General features: G+C 58.6%; 1 protein-coding gene across 3 annotated transcripts in view; it reads right to left on the minus strand.

Moving 5' to 3' along the window:
* Positions 1–4,164: 4,164 nt before the first annotated feature.
* COL18A1 (collagen type XVIII alpha 1 chain) overlaps positions 4,165–16,537 on the minus strand; it is a 138,192-nt gene continuing 125,819 nt past the window's right edge. For 2 of the 3 annotated variants that reach the window (XM_044000302.1, XM_044000300.1), the window contains 14 exons: positions 16,151–16,225; positions 14,610–14,687; positions 13,757–13,799; positions 13,038–13,100; positions 11,701–11,744; positions 10,122–10,244; positions 8,814–8,958; positions 8,657–8,730; positions 8,213–8,344; positions 7,255–7,287; positions 6,657–6,980; positions 6,048–6,245; positions 5,039–5,154; positions 4,165–4,587 (listed from right to left, as the gene is read on the minus strand). In XM_044000302.1, the coding sequence (XP_043856237.1) occupies positions 4,371–4,587; positions 5,039–5,154; positions 6,048–6,245; positions 6,657–6,980; positions 7,255–7,287; positions 8,213–8,344; positions 8,657–8,730; positions 8,814–8,958; positions 10,122–10,244; positions 11,701–11,744; positions 13,038–13,100; positions 13,757–13,799; positions 14,610–14,687; positions 16,151–16,225 (1,665 nt within the window). In that variant the 3' untranslated portion in view covers positions 4,165–4,370. The remainder of the gene's footprint in view (positions 4,588–5,038; positions 5,155–6,047; positions 6,246–6,656; positions 6,981–7,254; positions 7,288–8,212; positions 8,345–8,656; positions 8,731–8,813; positions 8,959–10,121; positions 10,245–11,700; positions 11,745–13,037; positions 13,101–13,756; positions 13,800–14,609; positions 14,688–16,150; positions 16,226–16,537) is intronic. The other variant, XM_044000301.1, reaches the window with a different exon arrangement.

Here is a 16,537-nt window from a genome sequence, read left to right on the forward strand (position 1 = left end):
AATGGATTGATTGTACAAAAAGAGTGGTGTGGATGCACAGGGAGCTCTCCAAGCAATGGAAGGTTCTAAACTGTGTTAGAAGAAAGGACAGGTTACAGAGAGTGGATCAGGAAGGCACAGGCCTGGTCCTCTCCAAGAAGTGGCCTGGGTATGAAAGCTGAGTCAGCTGCTGAGGACAGAAAGGGGCAATGAGCCTTTAGAGGACAAAGCAGGGTCAGAGGCAATAGGACTGGCCGTGGACTGGTGAAGGGAAGGGCAGGGGAAGGGAGGACTTTGTGAAATACTGACTGTGTTGAGCGTGTGACTAATCCAAACTCACTGATCCTCACAGCAACCTTGGGAAGGAGGTGCTGTCACCATCCCCATTTCACAGATGAGGAAGAGAAAGGGAGGGAAGGAGAAGGGGAAGGAGGGAGGGAGAAGGAGAAGAGGAAGGAGGGAGGGAGAAGGGGAAGGAGGGAGGGAGAAGGGGAAGGAGGGAGGGAGCACTTTCAGTTCTAGAGAGGCGGGGATGGCTGAGAAAAGACAATGTAGACCAGGGAGGAACCAGTGCTCTGAGAGAGAGGGGAGAGGGAAGTGGCTGGGAGGGAAAAGCCCTGGGGGAGGTGGGGTTGGGGTTGGCTTGGCCAAGGAGAAGGACTACCTGGAGTCCAGGATGGGCTGACGCCCGCGGAGGAGGCTTTTGTGCGTTGGGGCCTTACTTTTTCCCCGAGTGGAGCAGAGGTGAGGTCCTCTAATGGGATATAGAGAAGGGAAGGGGATGGCCAGAATGACACCATGGAAATGTGAGCCATCATTTCCACAAGGCTGAAGGAACTGGGCCGTTCAGCCTGGGGACGGAGGTTCTGGTGGGATGGGCGGCGTCCAACGAGCTGTCTCAGGGCTGGATGGATCCGGTCTGTGAAGCCTTCTGTGACCTCACCAACCAGTGGCCACCTCGATTCTTTCTGAAAACAGGCCGAAGCAGAGGCCTGCAGGTCTTGGAAGGGTGGCAGCCCAGGCCCAAGGCGGGGCAGGGGCCGAGGCAGACGTGGGGTTGGGAGAGCTGTTCCCGACCCTGAAGCGGGGGGCTGCCCTCACTGGCGCTGGAGCAGAGGCTAGGTGACTGTGGGTAGGAGAGAGAGGGGTCCGTGTCTAGGGGGGATTGTGCTGGTCCATGGAGGACCCTTCCAGCTGGCAGCCCCATGGCCCCGCCCCCAGCAGGCCCCGCCCAATGAGTGAAGGAGGCCCATTCAAAAGCACACACCGGCACATAAATAAAAGATCTTTTCCTTTATTCAGGGCCTTTCAGAAGATGGCCCTAGGCCACAATGGACACTATATGACACGCACAGGCAGCTCCACAGGCTGTGGTGGCCTCCCTTAGTGTACAGCAACACAAGGAAGAGCTGGGCTGTTTTCTCCAGTCTACAGAAACCTCAACACGGTCACAAAAAGGGACAAACCAGGGGGCTCGTGCCCCCAAAGCCCAGCTCTTGGCACACACTTTGCCAGGACAGAAGTAGCCGATAAGCGGGGCCACCCCTGTGGGCCTCCAACGGACGCCAGCAGCCTATGGGAAGTGACATCACATGATGTTAACCCCCAGAAGCACGTGCTAAGCTCATCCCAACAGGGATCGATTGTTCTTGAAAAGCAAGCCCCCTCCAGGGGCTCGGGTCCAGCCCCACTTACTGGTTGGGGGCCTGAGCCCACTCACCCTGGCTTCCCATGCCCTCTGCCCATTCTCTGGGGCTCAGCAAAAGCTTTGTGTGAAGAGGGCTTTTCTTGTTATTTGCTCTTGGTCCATTCCCCCTTGCTGGGCTATTTGCCTGCCCTTCTCCCCCCACCTTCAATAGGTGCTAGGCCTGGGCCCAACCAGTCCATCTTACAGGGACATTTGCATATGTGCCCAAATGCAAATGGACTCCCGTCTGGGGCTGACCCTCCTCTGGGCACCGCCTGCTCTCTGCCCCTTAACCTTCACAAACAACCCACCCACTGCTCACAGAAAGGCAGCAAGGGGAGATGTGCACTTCCAGTTAGCCTTTGAGCTGCAGCCAGCTCCCAGGGCACAGCCAAGGGAGAGAGCGTGCCCGATGGCACTGCTGAAGACACCATTCTGAGCTCCAACATAAAGCATGGGGATCTAGATGAAGGAACAACAAGGCTTTCTTCAGCCGTCCTGGGTGAACTCTGGTGGGTCAGTAACATTAAGTCCACACCAGGACCTCTCCAGGAGAATGGACACTGGCCCAAAGCAGGGAAGGTAGCCGGGCACTGTAAGCATCTGTGTCTGACTCCCAACAGCAGCAGAGGAGTGGGCGGCTCGGCCTTCCCAGTGGAGATAGCTGACCTGGGCACTCAAGGGTCAAGGCCTAGCTGGGGGGCAGGGAGGCATCGAAGAAAGGCTGCTGGCTTTTCAGCAGAAGCAGCATTGCCTTAAGATGGGCGGCACGGCCACACAGGCAAAGGCCAGAGTGCAGGGATGTGGCCAGCCACCAGGGAGCAGAGCTGCCCATCTGGGGGCTTCCAGATTCCAGAGGCCCAGCAGCTCCCCAAAACCGTGAGGAGGAGGGAGCACCAGAAGCCTAGCCCAGCCCCTTGGGAAGTAGCTCAAGCCAAGATGGACTATGCCTGGCAGGGCACCAGCTCAGATTTGTCCTCATGGTGGGGTCACGGCTCACTCATAGGGGCTGGGTTCCTCCTCCCCTTTCTAACCACTGAGCACAGCAGCTGCCCTTTCAAACAAACAGGTGGACTATGTCCCACACTAGGAATCTGGCCCACCAAGAGGGACCTGGCCAGGACTTCCCTGTTGGGGCTTCTGGGCATACTCTGAGGCCTCCGGTCATTCATTTCCCAGCAGGTGAGAGGGACCCTCTGTAGCCTCCATACATGGCCACGTATGCCTCCATGGGGCAGCGGCCAGGAAGAGAAGGCCGGGACAGCCTGACAGACTGCTGCTGCTGGGCCCTAAACTTCAAGGGGGCCCCCCAAGCTGTCCTGGTGTCCCCCCCCCCCATGGCCACCCTCCTAGCACCATGGACAAGTGGCTTCCCTCAGTTTCCTCATCTGGGAAATAGAGACACAGCTGCTCTTTCCATCTACCTCTCCAGGCCTCTGTGGGGGAGGAGAGCCCCCTACAAACCTTGGTGTGCGCTCGAGGTGGCCACTGGAACTGCTCAAAGAAGGCAGCTCTGCATCCTAATGCCGCATGCACAGCTTCGCTCAGAAGCTCGATGTCGGGGCTCAGCATGGGAGCCCTGGGGTCTGCCCTCACAGGGACCTAGGGGCATCTGGAGCAAACTGCTGCCCACATCCCTGGCAATGCTCCTTGGGCCCAGGGCTCGGGGGGGGGGGGCATGTCCCGATGCCAGCTGGCCCCACCCCCAGCCTCTCAGCAGGTCTCTCCTGCCTCTATGAGCAGAAGGGGGTTAAGCCACCAAGCTCTGTGGAAGGGCCCTTGCCAGTGAGATTCTGATTCTGTCACCCACAGTAAGGAAAGCTGGTGTGTGTAGCTCTAGTTGGAGGGGATGAGGAAGGGGAGAGGAAGGAAGGGGGGAGAGGGGGAGGGAGGGAGAGAGAGGGGGGAGGAGGAGGAGAGGAGAGGGAGGGAGGGAGGGAGGGAGAGAGAGAGAAAGAGAGAGAGAGAGAGAGAGAGAGAGAGAGAGAGAGAGAGAGAGAGAGAGAGAGAGAGAGAGAGAGAGAAGAGAGGACGGGAGGGGAGGGAGGGGAGGGGAGAGGAGATAGAGAAGGAGGAGAGAGGAGGAGAGGAGGGGGGAGGGAGACAGAGATAGAGACAGAGAGAGGGGGAGGAGGAGGAGGAGGAGGAAAGGTGAGAAGGAACTTTCAGTGAAATAATGAAAAGCCCTTCCCTCCCTCTCAGTAAAGCCCCTCACTGCTCACAACTTTGGCCAAGGGTTCTAATGGGGAAGGGGAAGCCAGACAAGGGGACTGCCCCCGGACGAAGAAGCCCAGGTGCTTAGCGGTGCCCAGGCCATCAGAGGAGGGTCCCCCAGTTTTCCCCCAGCACGGAAGGGCAGACGGAGCCGGGCAGGCCCCGGCCTTCCCCTGCCCAGCAGCCCCACCTGTGTCTGGAGCCCAGACCAGGGGAAGGTGCCAGGGAGGCCAAAGTGGGGGGGGGGCTGGAAGAGAGAAGGAGACGCCTTCAGGACCAGGCTGTGTGTTTCACACTTTGTAAAAAATCCACTCTTTGGCTTCTTTTTATTTCCTCAGTGATTACATGAAAGTCAGGGCCGTGCAGGATGCAGGCCGGCAGGAGCAGAGCCCATCTGGGGCTGGCCCTGGGGCTGCTGCCCGCTCACTCCCTGAGCCTGTCCCTTCCTCCGAGTGGCCACCAGCCACCCCCACTGGGTGGGGACAGGCTCCTACTTCTTGAAGGAGGAGGTCATGAAGCTGTTCTCGATGCAGAGGACGATGAAGGCGCTTTGGCAGCTCACAGCCTTCTGCTCGAGCAGTCTGCCCGAGAATAGGGAGGATGCCTGGCCGCTGGCCGCCCCTTGGTCTGTCCGCCAGGTCTCACAGTAGCTCTCAGTCAGTCGGCGTCCCTTGGCATCAGAGCCATGCCACACACTCTTCTGCGGCCTACAAGATGCACCAAGATGCCACATGGACTCGGACCCCAGGCTATTCTCTGGGGTCCCTCAAGCCATGGGGGCCCATCTCAGAGCACGGGAGGGAAATAGGAGGGGTGGGGAAGGTTTGCCTCCCACCAGGAGCCCTGGAATTCCAGAGGAGTCTCACAACCTGACGGGACCCCAGAGAACAGGATGAGAATCCTCGGTCCAACATCCCGGGGTCCTGTCCCTTCTGAACTCAAGGACTTAGGGTCCTTCAGTCCTTAACAAATGGGCATCAGGACTCTGAGAAGGAGAAAGCAAAGACAAGCCCCTTTCTTTTCTTTCTTCCTTTTTTTAAGATGCCCCAGTTTGGGACACCCTGCCGTGACGCCTCTTCTGGTTACTGGGTAAACACAGCCTTGTCCTGGGGCCCTCATGCCCCTGAGCCCTGAATCCAAGGGAACAGCAAGACTCACCAGGCGGAGTGCCGGAGGACGTCCTTCCCATCAAAAGAGAGGATGCGAGAGCCGGGCTTGAGCTGGCCTTCAGAGCCGGAGAACAAGGACTCCCAGCTGTCAAAGAGGAGCTCGTCCTGGGGGAGAGAAGACACCAGAGGGTCACTGGCAAGAACCCCAACCGGAGCTCCGGCCTGGATTGCCCATGAGGGTCAGCTTCCCTGGACCGTCCACTTAGAACCACCCTGCTCAAACGGGTCCGAGGTCCCAGAGCTGTTCATCCATTGACATCCAGCCACTGTGGGGCTTGGAGGGAGACTTGTCGACCCTCCAGCTTGCTGGTGATGAGCCTCCCAGAGCAGCCTGGGGCTGGGATCGCGAGCCCACAACAGCAGGGAGAACCTCATGGAGGCCTGGAGAGTTAGGGGAAGCTGCAGGGAGCAGCTGGGGGGCCCCTCAGAAGCCCTGACACCACTAGGTATGCAAGGTGCAGGGGGCCTTAACCTGGAGGCCAGGAGCTTGGTTTGGGTAGGTTTCCCACTTTATAACAATTTCCATAGAACTGGTGTGCCTCGCACTCATTCCCCTGATAAAAGAGTGATTCTGAGAAGAGGCCCTTGGGCTTCATTAGCCTGGTAGCCCACCAGGCCAGGACACACCCCAAAGTGGAGAACACGCCAAAGCCCAGTCGATAGAGAGCGGAACTTGGGGTCAGGAAGACCTGAGTTCAAATCTGCCCTAGACATCTTCTAGTTGTGACCCTAGATGAGTCACTTTTCTCCAGACCTCAGCTCTCTCATCTGTAAAGTGAGGTCGGGCTCTATGCCCTCTAAGTCCTTTCAGCTCTAAATCTCCGATCTCGTCACACTGATTCCAGCGCTGCTTCTGCCTATATATAGGACCCCTGAGACCTGAGTTCAAGTCCAGACTGAATAAGTCCCTGGGCCTTGGTTTCCTCCCCTGTAGAGAGGGGCCTCCTTCCTCGGGGGGAGGCTTTGCGTCACTCAGAGCCTGTCTGCCCGCAGCCTACCTGGAGGTTGACGATGGGCACGTTACTGCGGTCTGCCCTCCGGACGATGCTGTAGAGATCCTGGAGTCTGGAGGAGAGGAAGGCGCGGAAGGTGCCCATCAAGCCCACTTCGCGGGCCTGCTGGAAGCACTGGAAGTCAGCCCCCCGGATGCCACGCATGCTGCCGGTCTGGGGACTATTGAGAGCAATGAGATGAAGCTGCAACCGGAAGAGAACAAGGGGCACGTCCATCAGTCAGTCGGCAAGCTGACTCCCCTGGGGTGACTTCCGGGACAGTGGGGAGGGTTCAAGAGGCCAGCGGTGGAGCCAGAGACACTAAGCCCACGCCCAGGGCCTGTGCACAGCAGCCACTTAGCACATGATACCGAGTAGGAAACGGTCTTTACCAACCCAAGAAGCCTCCAGGCCCCACCGGGCTGCAGAGCAGGGCTAGAATCCAAACTGGGCCTGCCCCCAGGGAGCTTCCAGTCCACAGGCACGGGCTAGGGAAGTGCCAGGAGAGAGCCGTGGGGCCACAGAGGTGCCCACAGTGTGTGGCAGTGAGGGAGGCTGTGACTAGAGGGGGCAAGTGAGCCAAAGGTGGCCCCGGGGGCTGCCAGAGGCACTTACTGCTGGCTGGAAGTCATGGTGGGTATGCACCGGGCGGGCCGTGGGCTGGGCAGGCCGGATGTCAGTGTAGGAGCCGTGGTAGCTGGGGATGAGGTCCGGATGATGAGGCTGGACACTGTGATAGGGTGGGTGGTGACCGGCGTGCTCAGGGAATCGGGGATGATTGGCCTGGATGTCATCGGCTCGCCAAGGCTTGGCGGTGGAGTGCAGATAGCCCCGGCGGGCATAGGGGAGGCTGCCGTCGTGAACCTGAGACCCAGATGGGGCCGAGTTCCCCGGGGAATACTCGATGACCGGCGGCTGCAGGACCGCGACTTCATTGTCCTGGAGGAATGAGAACCACAGAGTGTTTGGGGCCGACTCGGTCAGGTGCCACACGTGGGCCTCTGGCCCGGCTGGAGCAGGCCCCGTGTGCATGTGCATACACGAACATGCACGTACGTGTGGGTAAGCATGTGCCTGTGTATGTGTGTACGTGCCCAGGAGAGTCGTTGGGTTCGATGCAGGCCCCGAGCCACAGCTCTGGGCACAAGCAGAGGGGCCGGACAGGAGGGCAGGGGGTGCCGCTATCACAGGGTGAGCAGAGGTTCTCACTTACCGCCCCTCGAGAGAGCACAGCCCGGGTCTCCAACTGAAAAGAAGACACATACCCGTTACAAGCGTGGCATGTTCTCTGTGTCCCCTGGGTGGGGGCCTCTCTCAGGGACAAGAAGACGCACCAAGGCATGGCAAAGGTGTGGGGCTTCAAGAAGCCTGGGTGACCCCTGCCCCTCCCCATCTGTGCCCCCCATGCCCCTCCCCTTCTGTGATTCAGCTTTCAGTTTACTGGAGGAGGTGGGCAGAGCCCAGGCGCCCGGGGGCTCAGCCTAGTAAATGAAAGGAGACTGGTCTGGCATGAAATGGCAGGGAAACATCCCTGCTCTGAAGCCCTCAGGCAGCCATTTCTCTTCCCGTGACTTCGGCTTCCCCATGGCCTGTAAAGGAGCCTCTAGCTCTAAATTTGTGACCCGGGTGTCAGCCCAATGAAGGGCAGCCTCCCTCTTGTTGTGTGACCCCAGAGCCTGGCACATGATAGGTACTTTAATAAAAAAGAGGCTGACTTCGCCTCTAACGAAGGTTTGCAAAGCACTTCATGTGTCTTATTGGGTCCTCACCTCCCCCCTGGGATCTGGGGGCTAGGATCAATCCCATTTTTTTTTTCAGGAGATATTTTATTTTATTTTTTGTGTGAGGCAATTGGGGTTAAGTGACTTGCCCAGGGTCACACAGCCAGTAAGTGTTAAGTGTCTGAGGCTGGATTTGAACTCAGGTCCTCCTGACTCCAGGGCCGGTGCTCTAACCACTGCGCCACCTAGCTGCCCCCTGGATCAGTCCCATTTTACAGAGGAGGAAGCTGAGGCCAGAAAGAATGCCTTGCCCAGGGTCCTGCAGCAGGGAAGTGACCCAGCGGGGGCCCAGCCGAGGTCCTGGGGCTCCAGGGCAGCCCAGCTTCCCATGACCTCAGCCCCTGGGAGGGACCAGGTGGCCAGGAAGCCCGACCCTCCGGGGGATCTCACCAGGACTTTCTTGAAGCCATTGCGGACGCGCACATACAGCTCTTCCTTCTCAGAGACGTAGACCAGCCAGCCCTCGGGCACCTCATGGGCTTTGTTGAGCATGGTCTGGTAGGTGGTCCACACTCTCAGCTGCTAGAATCACAAGCACAAGCCGGCCGATCAGTGCTGCTGCCAGGACATTGGGGAGGAGGAGAAGGGGCCCCCAAGGACACAGGGGGGACACAAGGACACATCTCTGTGGCCACCTCGAGGAGTTACCCCCACCCAGCTCAGACACTGCTTCCCCCAGGGCCCCCAGCAGCGGGAAGCAGGGCAGGCACCTCTTTCCTGTGGGCCAAGCCCAGCTGCAGGCCTCCGGACAGTCCCGGAGGAGGGATAGGCTTGTTGGAGAGTTGGCTCAGGACGGTGTCCCCAAGGGGGTGGTGGCCTCCATCTAGTACTCACCCCTGATGATGTCCCTGAAGTTCCTGGGGGGCCGGGGGGACCTGGGGGGCCAGGGGGGCCAGGAATGCTGATAGCTGAGAGAGAGAGAGACACACCTCAGAATGAAGCCCATTTTCCCTTTCTCCCCATGGGCCGCACTCTTCCCCAAAGGACTTACTCTGCCTGTGGGGTCCTGGAAATGACGGTGGCCCCGGGGGCCCAGGAGGGCCAGGGGGACCCTGCCGACCCTCGTAGCCAATGCCCGGAGGCCCCTGAGGTCCTGGGGGGCCAGGCTGACCCCTGATGCTCTCTCCCTTGGGACCCTAAGCACGAAACAAGGAAACATGTGCATGTTCTATCTGCTTTTCCTGAGGTTAGGGTCCCAAGAAATACCTCCACCCCGAAGGTACCCAGAGTTTGCAGATCCCCAGGCTCCAGGGCCACTCCCCAAGCAATGCCAGTGCAGCTGGAAGTAGCCGTGTCTGTCCCAGACTTCCCATGGAGCAAGCGGCCCCGGGCGTGATGATGACTACACTCTCAAAGGGAGGCTAGGCTGGGCCCATAGAGGGCACCAGCTGCCCAGCGCCATTGCTGAGGCCAGACCCAGGATGGGCACCAGGCAGGCCCTGGGCTGTGCAGGGAGGAGGTCGGGGGGCTCTCTGGGTGCTGGCAGGGGGCAGGTTGAAGAAGAGCTAATGGGCATGAAAGTCTCCCCTCCAAATGCAGTTAACTACAAAAGACACCTTGGGCACAAAGAATATCGCGGGCAAAGCCTATTTGGTCTGGGGGCTTGCTGTAAACTCCCCCACACAATTCAGACTCGCGCTAAAGAGGAAACTGTTTGTCTCAAACAGCGCTTCTTATGCGGGCTCTGTTATTCCCTGTTATTCCTCTTTGTTCCCTCTGACTGCCCCAGATCCTGTCTGTGAGGGTCACATGCCCTCCAGGCACTGAGGTCAAGGTGGTCAGAGGGACCCTGGCTCTGGATGTAACCCAGGACAATTTAATACTTTATGTAAACATGGATGGCCTGGTGTTGGACACCAGGCATCCAGGCCCTCCACGGGCCATGAGATTCCCATGATCCCCCTCTTTCAGGATGCTGCCTGCCAGGGCTCAGCTGTGGACCGCCAAGGTGACCTGCGCAGGGACAGGAACAGGCTGTGGAGAGCCTCGGGCACAAAGGGAAGGGCTGAAAGGTGTTGGGGGCTCCCTGGGCTCATGTCTGCCTCTGCCTGGAACGTGCTTGGCCTTCCTCAGCACCTCCCTGCCTAACCTTCCCCTCCCAAGTGCCATGACTCAGTGTGCCTGGGGTGGGCAGGGGCAGACCCAGCCCCCAGAATACATCTGCCTGTCTTGGAAGGTCCCAGGAGGTTCTGCTGCCTCCCCCAACTCACTGGCCCTCGAGGGCAAGACATGACCCAGGCCTGGGCAGAGTCCGCAGGGCAGCCACGGTGGAGGGAGCTCGGGCAGAGTTCGACCTTACCGGAACACCAGGGTACCCTGGAGGGCCGGGGGGGCCAGGCAGGCCTGGGGCTCCGGAGCTGAAGAATCCTCCGCTGCCAGGTTCACCCTTCTCTCCTTTTGTGCCTCCTTCTCCCTTTTCCCCCTACAGACAGAAAGGAGCAAATGAAGGCAGCTGGGGCCTCAGGGGTCTGTGCTGGGGGACGTGGCTTCCTGCTCAAGGCCAGTGTGGAACCATACCCCATGGCAGCTGAGGGAGACAGGGGCCCCATCCCGGAGGCAGCGGCAGGCCTCCCGCCACCCAGAGGCCTTCATGGCCCCCCATCCCTCCTGCCACAAACCCAGCATCTCTGGTGTCCAACCCCTTCCCTCCACTCACATAGCCACTCCTACTGGGCCCATCCTCCCCTCAGCAGCCAAGATGACTGGGCAGAACTGCCCCTGTCGCTCCTCCGCTATCACCTAGTAACTAACTGGAGTCAGTGGATCACAAGCCCCCCCACCTCTCTAGGGCTCCCTAATGACAGTGTTTACAGTGACTGCACTGAGGCCTGCCAAGCACTTTGAATGTGGAATCTCACTTGATCCGCACAACTCTGCGAGCTCTTTCAATCATTGCCATTTTATAGATGAGCAAACCGAGAGGAAGCAACTTGCTGAGGGTCACTCATCCAGTAAGTGTCCGAGGTCATATTTGAACTCAGGACTTCCTGACTCACAAGTCCATTAAGGGCCCAAACCAACTGACCTCTCTGTCCATCTCACAGCCCGCTCCACTGCCCCCCTCCATGCCACCTGCTGGAGTCTGGCCCACCACAGCATCACTTTGTGAGGCCTTTCTTCCCCACAGCCCCGAGTTCCCGACTTTGCATTTAGTTCTTCTCTCTCTCTCTCTCTCTCTCTCCCCACGTGGTCTCCCTTAAGAGAGTCCGAGCTCCTTGAGAGGGCTAATCTTGGGGTTGGGAAAACGAGTTCAAATCCTACCTCAGACTCTAAGAAGGTGGGTGACTCTGAGGAAGTCACTTCATGACTGCCTACCTCAGTCTGCTCATCTGTAAAAAGGGTCAACGGCCCCTCCCTCCCAAGGCTCTTGGGAAGCTGAGCAGAGATTATCACAACAAATGGTTTTACCCACCCTAAGATGTGGAGGCAGCTTAGATAGACTAGAAGGTGTCTGAAAGCAGGAACTGTTCGGTTTGATTGGGGGCGGCATGGGGGCGGGGGTGGGGAGGGCCCTTTGTCTCCTCAGCAGCCCACAATCCCCCCCCACACACACACACAGCAGGTGCTTGATGAGGCTGGCGCATCTCTGGGCAATGATCCCAAGCCGCTGCTTGGTGCTTAGGGGGACAATGGCACCTTGGAGGAGGCTGGCTTGTAGAAACGACACTGACTTGAGAGAGGATCCCAGGGCCATGGAAGCCAAAGGGGCACGGCCCCCTCCTCTCTCAAAGGTCCTACCTTCCTGCCCACTCCTGACCCAGGTTTCAGAGGGAACTCCCACCCTCATCACCAAGCCCTCAGCCAGGGGAGCCCTGGGAGGCTGGTAAAGCAACAGGCACAGTCGTGGGCTGGGTGAGCGAGGAGTGGGGCTCACTCACCTTCACGTGATCCACCAGAGTGCTGAAATCATATGGGAGGATCCCTAGTGGGAGAGAAGAGACTCGGCAGTTAGGGGCCCCTGGCGGAGGGGCCAACAGACCTTCCATTACCAAAGGCCTTGCTCAGTTTCCCAAGGGGACAAACAAAAGCAGGACATTCCCCCCAAAATGCTGCCAACGAGAAGGGTGTCCCCTTTTTTGCAGGACAATGAGGGTTAAGTGACTTGCCCAGGGTCACACAGCTAGTGTCAAGTGTCTGAGGCCAGATTTGAACTCAGGTCCTCCTGAACCCAGGGCCGGTGCTTTATCCACAGCACCACCTAGCGGCCCCAGGAAGGATGCCCCCTAAACATCATTCTGGGCAAAGGGCATGAGCCTAGAGCCCAAGCCAGGCTACTCACACCCCTGCAGGGTGATTTCTGCACCAACATGAATGTTCAGGATGGATCCCAAGTGAGGAGAGGGCAAGGAAGGAGAGGCGGCCCGTTGCTGCCAGGCATCTGCCTAGAGCCCCACTCCCAGCTCCTCACAGCACAGTGCCCATGCCCCTGGCTCAGAGCCCATGCCTCAGGGCATCCCCAAGTGGATCTGCCCCCTGGCCCCCCACCTCGGTCAGGCATCAAGCCCCCCCCCCGGGGCTCCCTGTGGGACGTCAGGCCCCGAGCCCTTGGGTCCCCCATCTGGGACATCAGGCACCCAGCCCCAGGCCCAGCACCCCCACAGCCTGCTGCCACTGACCTCCCTGGACAGAGAACAAGAACCCATGTCTGTGGCCTTGAAGAGCATCAAGCGTGCTCTGACAGGTTTGATGACAGGTTTTCAGATCTGTCATGCTCCGGTCCTAGGCTTCAGAGGGCCGGGGGCCCCGGGCTCTGAGGCTGCCACTGAGGCCAACCCTGGCTGTTTGCAGATGAACAAACTGAGACTCAAGAAAGAAAGTGACTTGCCCCAAGTCACGCGGCTCGTTCATTAGTTCATTGGGCAGCCAGGAATACAGTCCAGGCGAGCAGCCTGTGATACCCTGAGGGGCTGTGGGTGCCCACTCCCTGGATGGGGAGGGTGCTGAGCCCACGCCCCCGAACCCGTGATGATTCTGCATCTCTCAGCTCCCCTCCTGCTGACCCCTCCTACACGGCCTCTCCGGGCCGGGGCACCATCTCACGAGGCCTCTCTCAAACCTGAGGACTCTCTAGAGGCTGAGGCTGGAAGGGGGGCCAGCAGTGACAGAGGAAATGCCCATGGAGGCCACAGGGCACCATGCTCCATGTGATGGGGGCTACCACCATCCCACCACCAGACATGAGCACCCCTAGAGCTATGCCCAAGCCAAGGCTTACCTGGTGGCCCGGCAGGTCCAGCTTCTCCTTTATCACCCTTGGGGCCTGGGGGTCCCTGGTAACCTAGAGCAGGAGAGCACAGATGTCCAGGAACTGGGAGAGAATGCCCAAGAGCCACCTAGCCAGCCCACCTTATGGGGCCCGCAAGGCAAGAATCCCACAGATTCTCGTCACTAATGCTCGCTCCCAGGGGCCAGACGAGGTTGAACCCTGGCCCAGGGAACGTTGGCCTGCTCAGCAGATTGGAAAGGAGGCCACTAGCCTGGGGAGTCAAGGATGTAGGGCATGTGACAGCAGACAGGACAACCTTGAGGCAACAGGGACGTGTCTGCAGGGGAAGCCGTGGCCCCTCCAGCTCCAGGGAGCTGGGGGAAGGGGTCTTTCAAAGGGGGCAGGTGCAGGCACGCTGGGCAGAGCAGGCCCCAGGATGCATGAAGCATTGGAGAACCATTGGTGGGGGTGAGGGCCCTTCCAACATACCCCTCAGGTGCAGGGGCCCACCCAGGCACCACTGTGGCCTGAGGATTGGCAGATGAGCAAAGCTGTAAAGGGCAGAGGCCAGGCCCGGGTCACTTAACGTGGCCAAAGCTAGACGTGGGGGAGGGGACACATCCTGGGACCAAAAGAAATGTGGGAGGGAGGCTCTCACCCTGGGGGAGGGGGCACCCCCAGCCCTCTCTGACCCCCTGGGATCCAGTCACCCTTCCTCTTCTCCTTACCTGGCAATCCTGGGGGCCCAGGGCGGCCAGGCTCGAGGAATCCCTGAGAAGCACAAAGAGAAAGGAGCTGGAGACACTGAGGCCTGCTGGGAAGCCCAGGCCCCAAGGACCCTTCTCGCCCCAGGGCCAAAGGAGGGGGCCCCTCACAGAATCCCCAGGCCTCCCCCAGCTCTTTCTGAATGACTTTGCCCAGCTCTGGGAAGGCGGCAAAGAGCTGAGTGTGGTGGGCACTCAGAACACCTCCTGGGGTGGTCTCCCCTACATCCTCAAACCCTCAGGCCACAGCTCCAGAAGCAACACTTTGGGAACAAGGCCGAGAAGCCTTTGAACCCCTGGATACAAACAACGACAATGATGACAGGTAGCGTTTATATAGCACCTACTATGCACCAGGCACTTTGCTAAGTGCTTTACAAACATTATCCAACTTGATGCACACAACAACCATGAGAGGTTTATTGTTATTCAGTTGTTTTCAGTCACGTCCGACTCTGTGACCCCATTTGGGGTTTTCTTGGCAAAGATCCTGGAGTGTTTGCCATCTCCTTCTCGACCTCATTTTATAGATGAGGAAACTGAGGCAAACACGGTCACACAGCTACTAAGTGTCTGAGGTTGAATTTGAACTCGGGCCTTCCTGACTCCTAGCTGCCCCTACTTCAGACATGGGATGAAAATTGGAAGCAGCGTTCAAAGCTTCCAGGAGGGCTGGTATTGACCTTGTCCAAGATGAAGGCCAAGATGTTCACCAGAACTTTGAGGCCCTCCCCAACCACCCTGCAGGGGTCCCCGGTTCTTCTCTGTGTCCTGGGCAGGAGGGGAAGCAGATGTAGCAGAGGGAGGGGCTACTTACATTATTGTCATAGAAAGAAGTACCAAGGAGGCCTGGGGGTCCGGGGGGTCCAGGGGGCCCTGGGAGTCCAGGAGGGCCCTGAAGGGGGAAGCAAAAACAAATGACGAAAAAGGCCTCAGCCTGTGAGCTCCCTAATCCAAATACGGGGAGAGGACAAAGGCTGTGGGAAAAGAGACTTCAAACAAATAAACAAACGAAATGAGAGAATTGGACAACTAAACAAAGCCTGAGTGAGCCGGGCCCTTGGGAGGCCTGACTGCTTTGGGCTTGAGTCAGGATCCAGGCCGGCCACCCTTCCTTCATCAGCCCTAAACTCCCAGCCAAGCTAAGCAGCCCCGGTTTGTCAGAGTCATTGTCAGTCACATGGTTGGGGAGGTCAGAAGCTCCCACGGATTCTCGTCACTAATGCTCGCTCCCAGGGGCCAGACGAGGTTGAACCCTGGCCCAGGGAACGTTGGCCTGCTCAGCAGATTGGAAAGGAGGCCACTAGCCTGGGGAGTCATGGAGCATTATCGTGGGGAGTCACATAGCAGACACAGCCCAAACCTGAGGACCCAAGAGAAGGCTCACGTGCCCAGTCAGGGGCCACAGGCAAGGACAGTCTGTATATCTCATTTCTCTGGTTGGTTATCCCAGAATAACTTCCACAGAGAGACACCCAGGGGAGCCAACGCAGTTGGGTTTAGGTGGTAAAGGGTGGTCCCTGGGAAGGCTTGGCCTCATCCTGCTTGGCCCAAGAGAGAAGTCGGAGTGATGGGCAGAAGAGGCCAAGGGGCTGATTTTGGCTCAATCTCTCTGGTCGCCAGGGTCAGCCCAAGCTGAAAGGACTGCCCCAGGAAGTGGCAGGCACCACACGGGGAGGCCTCCTCAAGAGGCCGGAAGGGGCTGGAAGGGGCTGGCCATGACCACCATCTGAGATGGAGTTTAGGGGATCCACCTCCAGCGATGCCCCCAGGTCTCTTGCCACGTTTAGACTCTTATCATTCTCTCATTTCTAAAGGAGCTGACTTCATTGGACCCAATTTGGCCAATGCTAAAGATGGAGTTTTGTCCTCTGTGGACCCCTGTGCCATCTCAGTACAAAATGATGGCCCCCTCCTTCAGAGTTTCCCATGAGTCTTTACGTCTGCCCTTTGTGAGAAGTGGTGATGACAGGAAAAACCTGTAAGAGGCAAGGCATGGCCTGCCCTCCCCCAACCCAAAAGGCATGGTCACCCCAGACAGGGCTGCCTTTCCCTGCCCAGCTGGGCTGGGGGTGTGGGATGTGTGCACTGCTGAGCCCTGAAGCAACTTTCCATAGAAATTTCCAGGGGGGATCCTGAGCCTATCTAGTCCCACCCCATCGTCCTCAACATGGGGAAACTGAGGCCCAGAGAAGGGAAGGACTTGTCCAGGGCCGCACAGGCACCAAGCGGCAGAACCTGCCAGGGCTCCTGCCTCCCAGCGTGACTGCTGAGGCTCCCTCCTCTGCCAGCCCCCAGGCCCAGGCAGTCTTCCACTACAGAGTCCCAGCCCGCCATGTCAGCCTCCAGAGGACTCACCCTCAGTCCGACACTTCCCTTGGTATCTGCAGGCTCCCCCTTCTCCCCCTTCAGTCCATTCATGCCCGGACGGCCCTGAAAGAGAGGCAGAAGTCAGGAGAGGCAGCTTCTTCCCCACTTCTCCACCTCCAAAAGCTCAAGGCTGAACCAGCCAGTAACTGGGCAGAGTAGCCCCGGGATCCTGGAGGCAAATTTCCATTCACATCAATAATATGCCCCAAGACTCCCACATCTAGACAGAACTCAGGTGTGTGGAGAACAAGGACTTTGAGAGGGAAAAAAGCCACCACGTCCCCCAGGATTCCCTGACTCTTCCAGCCTCAGAAGCCCTAACTGAGCCAAGCCTGAGGGTCCCAGCAAAAGCAACTTGGAGGCTGCCTTCCATCT

Source organism: Dromiciops gliroides, chromosome 4 (assembly GCF_019393635.1).
Source record: "Dromiciops gliroides isolate mDroGli1 chromosome 4, mDroGli1.pri, whole genome shotgun sequence".
Classification (NCBI taxonomy): domain Eukaryota; kingdom Metazoa; phylum Chordata; class Mammalia; order Microbiotheria; family Microbiotheriidae; genus Dromiciops; species Dromiciops gliroides.